The following is a 12319-nucleotide window of genomic DNA, read 5'->3' as shown; positions in this document are numbered from 1 at the left end:
TGAATTGTATCATGGAATGCTTAAATTTGATATTTGATGATGTCTAGAATGAGGGTTATCAAAAAAACCAAACTCTTTGTTTACTAATCATTACCAATGTATCTTTATATTACTCCTGTGCAGGGCCATTGCTTTTATCAAGGATATGCCACAGAGATTCCAAATTCAGTTGTGACACTTAGTACCTGCTCTGGACTCAGGTAATGACCTATTCCAGAGATGTACCATAGTCGATATCTAGTGTATCCTTTAACTTTTAGAAACTTATTGAAGGGTAGATGGAAGACAAAGAAAATAGACACTGACACTGTGACACTGTTTCTTCTCATCTACTTTCTGTGCCTGCTTGTCTTATCTTTTCCACTATACTCTTTGTGTCTCTCCCAGGCTTGCAATTATAAAATTCATTCAGAAATAGCTGTCATTGGAATGAGAAATATCCCTATTACTGAGCCACTCTAGAACTGCAATGACTCTTAAATGCTATAATAGATAGAAGGAGGTAGAAAATTGGGTTTACACGTTGATGGAAGTAGGATGGGGCTATTATTAGATATTAGATGACAAAAGCATTATCAAATTTCTACTTAATGTTTTCTTTTAATATTTATTTATGTTTATTATTAAGAAATCCATACTTTTAATTTCTTTGTTATGTGTTTCAATATTAAGGGGATTATTGCAGTTTGAGAATGTCAGTTATGGAATTGAACCACTGGAATCTTCAACTACATATGAGCATGTTATTTATCCGTTCAGAGATAAAAAAAGTGATTTTTCTCCCATATCTGCAGATCAATCCTACAAAATTCTTGTGAAATCAAATGTAAGTAACTCGTGTATGCAAATTGTGATAAACATATTCACATTGATTTCTGTTACATTTGGAAAACAAATTTAAAGTAATACTGGTTATAATAAAGCCTCTCTTATAAGGTATTTATTTTAAATATATTTTGTGTAGTCATAATATTAAAAGTGTAACAGCTGTAAATATATAATTCAAAATTCTCACATATACCTAATTTTAAGTATTTTCTTCAGATATTCCTTTTAAGTATTTTTATGCAAATATACACAAATATTAAATGAAAATATTATGTAGAAATTTGATAATGACCTTTGTCATTTAATATCTAATAGTCCCATCTTGCTTGATTAACATGTAAATCCAGTTTTCTACCTTCTTCTATTTATTATTGCATTTAGGAGTCATTGCAATTCTAGGGTAGCACAGTTCCACTCTTAAACTGAATTTCCATCCTAAAAATATAATGGTACTCCAATTTGCTGATTGTAAGTGTCGCCTGTTTTGCCATTTAGTAACTTTATTAACTTTGTAAAAATAAAAGTTAATTTTGATAGAAAATGCAAAAGTACAAACGAGGCAAGAATTGTTCCATATCTCATTGCCTAGACATAGTGTTCTTAGAACTTTGAGGCATTGGTTCTAATTCTTTTACTGTGTCTAGTTATAAAGATGATTTATAAAGGAAGATTTAAGAAAAAAATTATCTAATCATGTATTTTTCTTTGAAATTTCATTTGTGCTATTAAGAGGATAATATAAGTTTTCACTTATCATTAAGTTACATTGCATTTCTTATTATCTTAAATGAATGTTAGTTAATATTATTAAAAATTTAAATATAAGCAGAAGGATAATAAGAACTGACCATAATACTATTCTCTAGACAAAAAGCTATTGTGAAATCCAGGACAATCATTTTGATATATTGTTTTTCATATACATATATGTTATATATATATAAATTTAAAACATATGTTTTATAACATTATGGTATATTTTGCATATTTATATTCTTAACTTCAATCAAGAAATACTGCATGAATGTACCAGATTTTCGAACATTCACACTTTTCTTAAAAATGCTTTTATCTAGAAATAGGCATATTTCCAAGATTTTTAGATATATATTCTAACTTCCTACTTAGAATGTTTGCACAACTTTACATTTTGCCATCAAAAGTTACGAAAATGAAACTCTGTCCACATATTCATATCAAAATTGGATATCCTGTTTAGAGAGGCAAAACAAAATTATAATATGAAATGTGAATTTAATTTTTTATGATCTTCATCTCATTATTGCTTTAATATTTTTTATTTTGCCAAAAATACTAGTACAAATGCAGATTTTAAAAATTACCCTTTCAGAATGTCATAAAAATGATAAAATATAGTTATATATAGAAATGAAAATGTCCTTTTTAATAGAACTGAGATGTGACTCCCAACCCTATGCCATCTGCCTGTTGCAGTACAACACTGACACAGTTGAAGACCATTTTCAAAACTGAAGCAGAGCATTGTCACATAAAATAACTTTAAAGGTTTCCATGAACCCTCCTCTATGGCAGTGGGAAAACCCAAATGGATTGACATGTTATGGCAAAGACAAATAGCCCTGCACTAGAACCCCCCAACTTGACTTGAAGAGTCAGCAATAAAAGAGGGGTTGACAGAGGCAAAGGTAACATACAATTCCAGCTGCCATAGCTTGAAGTTCTAGTCAATTAGGCTGTAGCCACAAGTATTTGGCAGAGTAATAAGGCAATGGCACCCCACTCCAGTACTCTTGCCTGGAAAATCCCATGGACGGAGGAGCCTGGTAGGCTGCAGTCCATGGGGTCGCTACGAGTCAGGCACAACTGAGCGACTTCACTTTCTCTTTTCACTTTCATTCATTGGAGAAGGAAATGGCACCCCACTCCAGTACTCTTGCCTGGAGAATCCCAGGGACGGGGGAGCCTGGTGGGCTGCCATCTATGGGGTCTCACAGAGTCGGACGCGACTGAAGTGCCTTAGCAGCAGCAGCATATTATCTTTTTATATTTAAATCTTCTCATCTGTAAAAATTCAGTAATAAAAATAATACCCAAGTCACACGGGTACTTTAAAGTTTCAATAAATTTGTAATTAAAAATTACTTAGCATAGTATGTCAGAAATGTAAGTGATTGATGAATATCAATAAATATTGCTCCTACTACTACTATTAGTATTTGCTACCAGTAGTTTCTCATGTACTGAAACAAGGTAATTGGAGCTAAATATGGAAAATTTGGATACAAAATAGAATGCAATATGAAATAAAAGACACTAAAATTTCAGAACTAAGAAGAAACCAGGGATGTCACTGCTGTTACTGATTGGTGGCCCAAGACTGGGGACCCTTGCACAAGGCAACTACTGAAATGTCTTTTTAACTATGAGTCCAAATACCTAAGGAAATGATATTAAGGGTGGGTCTAGGAAGACAGGTGGTTGAAAATAAGTTTAAAAATACATATAAAACCTAATTTCCTCTCCTAAACAATTGTTTCTGCTGTAAACTCACAGCTGGTCTAAGACTCTTTTCTTGTGTGGAATGTGTGAAGTGGGGTCACCAGGCATAGATGTCTTTGTAAATCATAATAGAAGGTGGTTATACCAAAATTTGTGTGAATATATTAAACTTGACACACTAGATGTTGGGAAATGGTTTTAAACATTCTAAGATGTTCATTAGAATCCAGGAGGGAATTGAACCACCCCAAAGAATCAAAACTAAGTATGTTGACAGCAAGGTTTCCCATTAAACATTCCAGATAATTTACCCTCTCTGAAGACAGCAGCCCATAACCTCCATATGTGGTCATGGATGTTGCAATATGCTGTCAATACCTAATATGGAGAAGAACTAGACACAGGATGAAACAATTTAATATGGTAGATATTGTCATGGAAAAATTCAAAATGTTTAATCTTGAGGCACTAAGGAATGGAGAGAGAGAGTGAAGAAAGCAACATGACAATATACTCAGAGAGGTGTGCTATGCTTAGTCTCTCAGTCATGTCCGACTCTTTGTGAACCCATGGACTGCAGCCCATCAGGCTCCTCTGTCCATGGGATTCTCCAGGCAATAACACTGAAATGGGTTGCCATGTCCTCCTCCAGGGGATTTTTCCAACCCAGGGATCAAACCCAGGTCTCCCACATTGCAGGCAGATTGTTTACTGATTAAGCCCCTAGGGAAGCCCATACTCAGAAAGGGTGAAGAAAATATTTCATCCACAAAATAAGAACAGAGCACTGTTTAAAAAATAAAATTCAGCAGATAACAGTTCTTGGGAATTAAAAGCATGCTACACAGGTGTAAAAACAGGAAAGTTCATCACAGAAAATTCCAGAAATCACACACAACTAAAGTATAAACAAAAATGACAAGGAAATTTGAGAGATAAGATATGCAATTAAAATAGCAATGCAGGTGATATAGTATGAGTTCCAATACAAATGAAATTGAGAATCAAAATGATTTAAGCAGGGGTTCTGAATCAGCATTTTTAAATATCTGATTTCTTCTGTATAAACACAATGTAGAATGGCATGAAACTACTTAGCACCAATATTGAAGATTGAAAGGCAACACAAAAATTACTTAAAATAAGGCAAGGTAGTTTTCAGCCTGTAATTATTTACCCAGTCAGAACTATATAACTGATATTTTTCATTAAAACCATTTCTTTCCTCCCTATTGTTAATACCCTTCCTAATGTGTAAAACAAACCACACTTAGAATAACAGAGAGAGACTCTAATCTCACCAGGAATGAGAAGATTAGCAGGCCACAACACAACCACATTTCTAAGGAGTAGTTGTCAAATACACTGAATTATCTGTCAAATCAGGAGATGGGACAACTTTGTAAGCTATTATCCTCAAACTGTATTCTTCATGAGTAAACACTATTAGGTCAAATACAATGAAGTGATGAATTTCTGTCAGTGGTTTAACATGATGTGTGGGCTTTGCTCATGCAAAGACCAAGGTAGATGAAAATGCTAGCTGTTTCCTTTTCCAGCTTCAACTCGGGGCCTCAAAGTGTCCCCAATAGTATTTGAATTCAGATAGGAGTAAAGGGAGAAGACTGTCTGAATCCCCATCTTGATTAACCTGAGCTGAATAGGTATCTCTCACCAACTTCTCTCTCAGAGAAGGAGCAATATCATTCTTGAAAAATTGGTCATTTCTTATGAACCAAATATAGTGTAGGTCAATTATCCCCACCATTTGTTCAACAAAAGTTTGACATGAAAGAAATGAATGTATTCTGAAAGAATAATACAAAAGTAATAAACATGGGACATAAAAACAAATATAAATATAAAATATAACACAAATTACATGATCTAAAATGAGTTAAAAACAATATTGATATTGTTATATATTTATGTACAGGGTGCCACCTGTTGTTGTAAGACCTTGACAGTATGCCCTGTCTTTCCATTTCTTTCTACAATTCTGAGAGCAAGGACAATTATCCCTCTCTTCAGAAGGAAGCAGAGACCTAGAGAGTTCAAATTATTATTGTAAGTTACAGCATTAAAATTCTAGTCTAAATAATACAACCCCAGAGATCCATTCTTTAGTACTCACAAGTCTACGCTTTCACAGTCTGTTTAAAGATCCTGGAAGTGCTCAAGAAATAGACATAAAAGAAAAACAAAGCCATTTTGAAAATGAAAGCCATTGACAATAGAACTGGTGAATAACAGAATAGACATTATCATAAAACCCTAAGGTAACTAAAATGGATGGGAATGGGTGAATTTAACTCAGATGACTATTATATCTACTACTGTGGGCAGGAATCCCTTAGAAGAAATGGAGTAGCCATCATGGTCAACAAAACAGTCCGAAATGCAGTACTTGGATGCAATCTCAAAAATGACAGAATGATCTCTGTTCGTTTCCTAGGCAAACCATTCAATATCACAGTAATCCAAGTCTATGCCCCAACCAGTAACACTGAAGAAGCTGAAGTTGAATGGTTCTATGAAGACCTACAAGACCTTTTAGAACTAACACCCAAAAAAGATGTCCTTTTTATTATAGGGGACTGGAATGCAAAAGTAGGAAGTCAAGAAACACCTGGAGTAACAGGCAAATTTGACCTTGGAATACGGAATGAAGCAGGGCAAAGGCTAATAGAGTTTTGCCAAGAGAATGCACTGGTCATAGCAAACACCCTCCTCCAACAACACAAGAGAAGACTCTACACATGGACGTCACCAGATGGTCAACACCGAAATCAGATTGATTATATTCTTTGCAGTCAAAGATGGAGAAGCTCTATACAGTCAGCAAAAACAAGACTAGGAGCTGACTGTGGTTCAGATCATGAACTCCCTATTGCCAAATTCAGACTTAAATTGAAGAAAGTAGGGGAAACTACTCAACCATTCAGGTATGACCTAAATCAAATTCCTTATGATCATACAGTGGAGGTGAGAAATAGATTTAAGGGACTAGATCTGATAAACAGAGTGCCTGATGAACTATGGACAGAGGTTCGTGACATTGTACAGGAGATAGGGATTAAGACCATACCCATGGAAAAGAAATGCAAAAAAGCAAAATGGCTGTCTGGGGAGGCCTTAAAATAGCTGTGAAAACAAGAGAAGCAAAATGCAAAGGAGAAAAGGAAAGATATAAGCATCTGAATGCATTGTTCCAAAGAATAGCAAGGAGAGATAAGAAAGCCTTCTTCAGCAATCAATGCAAAGAAATAGAGGAAAACAACAGAATGGGAAAAACTAGAGATCTCTTCAAGAAAATTAGAGATACCAAGGGAACATTTCATGCAAAGATGGACTTGATAAAGGACATAAATGCTATGGACCTAACAGAAGCAGAAGAGGTGGCAAGAAACAATACACAGAAGAACTGTACAAAAAAGATCTTCATGACCAAGATAATCACAATGGTGTGATCACTCACCTAGAGCCAGACATCGTGTCATGTGAAGTCAAGTGGACCTTAGAAAGCATCACTGCAAACAAAGGTAGTGGAGGTGATGGAATTCCAGTTGAGCTATTTCAAATCCTGAAAGATGATGCTGTGAAAGTGCTGCACTCAATATGCCAGCAAATTTCAAAAACTCAGCAGTGGCCACAGGACTGGAGAAAGTCAGTTTTCATTCCAATCCCAAAGAAAGGCAAGGTCAAAGAATGCTCAAACTACCGCACAAATGCACTCATCTCACACACTAGTTAAGTAATGCTCAAAATTCTCCAAACCAGGCTTCAGCAATACATTAACTGTGAATTTCCAGATGTTAAAGCTGGTTTTGGAAAAGGCAGAGGAACCAGAGATCAAATTGCCAACATCTGCTGGATCATGGAAAAAGCAAGACAGTTCCCAAAAACATCTATTTCTGCTTTATTGACTATGCCAAAGCCTTTGACTGTGTGGATCACAATAAACTGTGGCAAATTCTTAAAGAGATGGGAATACCAGACGACATGGCCTGCCTCTTGAGAAACCTGTATGCAGGTCAGGAAGCAACAGTTAGAACTGGACATGGAACAACAGACTGATTCCAAATAGGAAAAGGAGTACGTCAAGGCTGTACATTGTCACCCTGCTTCTTTAAATTATATGCAGAGTACATCATGAGAAACGCTGGACTGGAAGAAACACAAGCTGGAATCAAGATTGCTGGGAGAAATATAAATAACCTCAGATATGCAGATGACACCACCCTTGTGGCAGAAAGTGAAGAGGGACTAAAAATAAAAATCCTCTTGATGAAAGTGAAAGTGGAGAGTGAAAAAGTTGGCTTAAAGCTCAACATTCAGAAAATGAAGATCATGGCATCCGGTCACATCACTTCATGGGAAATAGATGGGGAAACAGTGGAAACAGTGTCAGACTTTATTTTGATGGGGCTCCAAAATCACTGCAAATGGTGACTGCAACCATGAAATTAAAAGATGCTTACTCCTTGGAAGGAAAGTTATGTCCAACCTAGATAGCATATTGAAAAGCGGAGACATTACTTTGCCAACAAAGGTCCATCTAGTCAAGGCTATGGTTTTTCCTGTGGTCATGTATGGATGTGAGAGTTGGACTAAGAAGGCTGAGCGCCGAATAATTGATCCTTTTGAACTGTGGTGTTGGAGAAGATTCTTGAGAGTCCCTTGGACTGCCAGGAGATCCAACCAGTCCATCTTAAAGGAGATCAGTCCTTGGAAGGACTGATGTTGAAGCTGAAACTCCAATACTTTGGCAACCTGATGTGAAGAGCTGACTCATTTGAAAAGACCCTGATGCTGGGAGGGATTGAGGGCAGGAGGAGAAGGGGATGACAGAGGATGAGATGGTTGGATGGCATCACCGACTCAATGGACATGAGTTTGGGTAAACTCCAGGAGTTAGTTGTGGACAGGGAAGCCTGGCATGCTGTAGTTCGTGGGGTCCAAAGAGTTGGACACAACTGAGCGACTGAACTGAACTGAGGAGGGTATACCATAGGCTATAGTTTTCTGACTTCTGCTCTGGAGATACATACTGTGCTATTGGTTTATGTGTGGAACGGTGGAATACCATAGAGGGGAGGTATAGCCATGTGCTCTTGCCCAAATGATTATATGCAAAGGTGCTAAGGTCTTTGGAAAGTAAAAAATGACGTCTTCATCAAATTATGCACAAAGATTGGATTTCCACATGGAAATCCTTATTCTAAAAAATTGAATTAGAGGGTAAACTTAAGTGTCAAACCAAACAAAATTTCTAGTAGGGGACTTAGGAAAAACCAAATTAATGAGCCAAAGGCTGTGAAAAGATGGTCAACATCATTAATTACACAGGAACTGCAAATTAAAATCTCAATGAGTTCCCAGCACATAGTTACAGGAAAGGATGCAATGCAAAAGAATGACAATACCAAATGAAGGCAAGAGTGAGGAGCAGTTGACATTAGTTCTTGGCAAAAAAAATGCAGAATGATCTAATTATTGAGTTGGCCAAAAGATCGGTTCAGACTTTTCCATTTGATGTAATGAAAAGACCTGAACAAACATTTTAGCCAACCTAATAACTTTAGAAAACAATCAAATTTTTATATTTCTATATGCATATACAGGTATCATGTCAATCAGATTTTCCAGTTCTAAACATTGAACCGAGAAAAATGAAAAACAATAAGTATCCAAAGACCTGTACATGGATATTCACATCTACATTATTTACAATAGCTAAGATGTTTAAATAATCCAAATGGTCATTAACAGTTAAATGTATTAACAAATTGTTTTATGTTTCTAAAATCTCACCCTTGGTAACAATAAAAACAAATAAATTACCAATAATCACAGCAACACGGACAAGTGCTGAGTTAAAGAAACCAGATATAGAAGAAGACATATCATATGATTTCACTTATATAAAATTCTAGGATAAGTTATTGTAACCTATGGTGAAAGAAAGCAGATCACTGGTTGCCTTGAGCCTTATAAGCTATTAACTTTATAGGGTAATGGAAACATTCTTTATTTTACTGATAGTAATGGATGCATGGTTGTATACATTGTTACCAGTTCTTGTAACTGTGTTCTTATCAAAGTATGTTTTAAAAATTGTATTTTAATGATGAAATTCAGAAGAGATATTAAGTTCCTTAGTGGCTGTTAGTCCCTTTGTAACCAAATGAAGTACAATGTAATTAATTTGAACTGTACTTAAGTAATCAAATAAAGTATAATATAATTTTAAAAAATACATGTATTTTATTGAAAGTAGGCCATGGTAAATAATTGCAAGTACAAAAATGATGACAAAATAGATGAACATTTGGGGGAAAGTTGATGGGAATTTGCTTAGCTTGAAGGTTAAATCAGGGACCTAGAAGAAGTTTTTGAGGAGAAAGAAACAAGAATCCTCCCTCGTTTTAGTGACTTTTTTTGAGGATTCTAATTATCAAGAATATAAGGCAAAAGCTTCTGATTTGTTCTCAAAATGTTTATGCAAATTCTCCCAGATTATTTACTCAGTGGGCATTGAGCCTTATATTTCTTGTAATTATATCTTTACATGTTTGCATCTGTAACTATAATCTATCTATCTATCTATCTATACCTGTGTGTGTGTGTATATAAATACATATATATATATACATATATATAATTGTATAATGTACATGATAATTACAAACAAGATAAGATTTTTAAAATCTTATCAATTCATGTCCTCTGTTTTGCAGAAAGATTCAGGTGTGCTGTTGAAAAGAGTTCTGAAAATACATGTCATTATTGATAAAGCTTTGGTAAGCATTATTGATACATTTTCCTTATACCTTTTTGTTTAAATTGAAAAGGAATATAAAGATAATCTTTGCAATGCAGAAATACATTACTCTGTTCAAAATATATGTATCAGTGTGACAGGACATAAAGACATGTTATCAGTTGGCTTTCCAATGACATAAGGGGATCAATAACAATATTTATTAGAACTAATGTAAATTTTTGTATGTAAGGGGAGATCTAGTAATCTGTTGGATTATAACTAGTTGCATATATTTCTGGGTTCACCCCCAAATTGTGGCAAAACACTTCCTTAAGTCAATTTTCATTTTAAAGTGTTTTATTTATTACTAAATTGAAGAAGATCCTTTTATTAAACATAATCTTTTATAAGAATATTTTGTGCTGTGTAATTGCTTGGGTATTCTGGTGGAAATAATCATTTTTTAGATGGCTATAGTAGTTTTATTCATATTAATAAAACTTGGAAAGAACATAGATTTTCTTTAGTAAGTGAGTGGATAAGTTGTGGTACATTCAGACAGTGTGATATTATTTAATGCTAAAAAATTAAAAAAATTAACTGCTAATTAACTATGAAAAACATAATGTTGGTGAGAGGGAGGCTATGATTTGATGGTAAACATTCTGTAGAACACACTGGGTAAATATCTAGTAAATTGTAAAGGGAGAAGAATAATACATAGGAACACATTTGATTTTGGAACTTTTCATTTATACAATTAGTTTTAGCAAACACTTAAAGAAAATAAGTTTAAAAAAAAACCTGTTTTGTCCATTATTACTAGTAATTTTGTATAAGTCAGTAAGTGTCATGATATTCTAGAATTTTTGCATAAAATGAAATTTTCAAATCTTTAAATAACTTTTATAAAAGCAATAATAGAACATGATGACATCAGCTCTGGGATCCCTGGCCCCTCCAACCAGGCTCCAGGCCCCAGCTCTGCCTATCAACAGCTAGGCACTAGCCCCAGGACCAGGCTTCACCCAGCAGTGGAAGTGCCATGGCCTTGGAATGTTCTGCACCTTGACTCCATACAGCACTGAGCCAGCACTATCCCAGAGCTCCCTGGAGTTTCACAGTCAGCTGCCTTATGACCTGGTCCTGCCAACCAGCACCTGGCAGCCAATGCATGAGGCAGAACTGCCAACCAACTGGACCAGGGGGCAAACAAGACTAACAGACCTCTCACCTAGTCAGCCTTCAGCAACAGAAAAACCCACACAGCCACACAGGGGTAGCCACTAGAGTATACACCAAAGGTGATGAAAGTTGGATCGGTTGCTGAAACACACAATGCCTGCAAAAGGCCACTTCCCAGCGTTAAGAAGTACAACCAACCTACCAGGTACATACAAATGCAAATACTTAGATAGACATGTTCCTCCCCAGCGTTAAGAAGTACAACCAACCTACCAGGTACATACAAATGCAAATACTTAGATAGACATGTTCCAGATGAAGCAACAAGAAAAAAGCCCCAAAGAATGTTTAAGTGAAATGGAGATAGGCAACCTACTCGAGAAAGAGGTTAGGGTAGTGCTTGTAAAGATGATCAAAAAACTCAGAAGAAGAATGCATACACAGAGCAAGAAAATATTAGTATGAAGAACAACCAAACATAGATGAAGAATACAACACTGAAATGAAAAATACCCGTGAAGGTGCCAATAGGAGACTAAATGATACAGAAGCATGGATCAGTGAGCTGGAAGACAGTGTAATGGAAATTACTGATGTCGAACAGAAAAAAGAAAGAATGACAAGAAATGAGAACCTTGAAAGAGAACTCTGGGACAACATTAAGCACATTAATATGTGCATTATAGGCCCCCCAAAAGGAGAAGAGAGAGATAGTAATTAAAATGACAAAAGTTAACAATGAAAAGAGGACACTGAAAGCAGGAAAAGAAAAACAACAAAAAGAACATCCATAGAGCTATCAGCTGACTTTTCAGTAGAAACTCTGCAGTCCAGAAGGGAGTGGCAGGCACAAAGTATTTAACATGCTGAAAGTGAAAAATCTACAGCCAAGAATACTCTATCCAGCAAGGCTCTTCAAATTTGATTTAGAGATCAAAATTTTTATAGACAAGTAAAACTTAAAGAGTTCAGGAACTAGCATTACAAGAAATGTTAGAGCAGTTTTACTAAGATGAACGAAAAGTCCAAAACTGGAAATACAAAAATTATGAAAGGAAA

At 35.4% G+C, this 12319-nt stretch overlaps 1 protein-coding gene across 1 annotated transcript in view; it reads left to right on the top strand.

The window, feature by feature from the left end:
• LOC113885039 (A disintegrin and metallopeptidase domain 3-like) overlaps positions 1-12319 on the top strand; it is a 113615-nt gene that overhangs the window by 26093 nt on the left and 75203 nt on the right. The window contains exons 5-7 of the mRNA XM_027530153.1: positions 124-200; positions 673-826; positions 10050-10112. Coding sequence (XP_027385954.1) covers positions 124-200; positions 673-826; positions 10050-10112 — 294 coding nt within the window. The remainder of the gene's footprint in view (positions 1-123; positions 201-672; positions 827-10049; positions 10113-12319) is intronic.

The sequence above is a fragment of the Bos indicus x Bos taurus genome, chromosome 27, assembly GCF_003369695.1.
Source record: "Bos indicus x Bos taurus breed Angus x Brahman F1 hybrid chromosome 27, Bos_hybrid_MaternalHap_v2.0, whole genome shotgun sequence".
NCBI lineage: Eukaryota > Metazoa > Chordata > Mammalia > Artiodactyla > Bovidae > Bos > Bos indicus x Bos taurus.
Note: the sequence above shows the minus strand (reverse complement) of the source record. Positions and strands in the feature narration are given on the sequence as shown.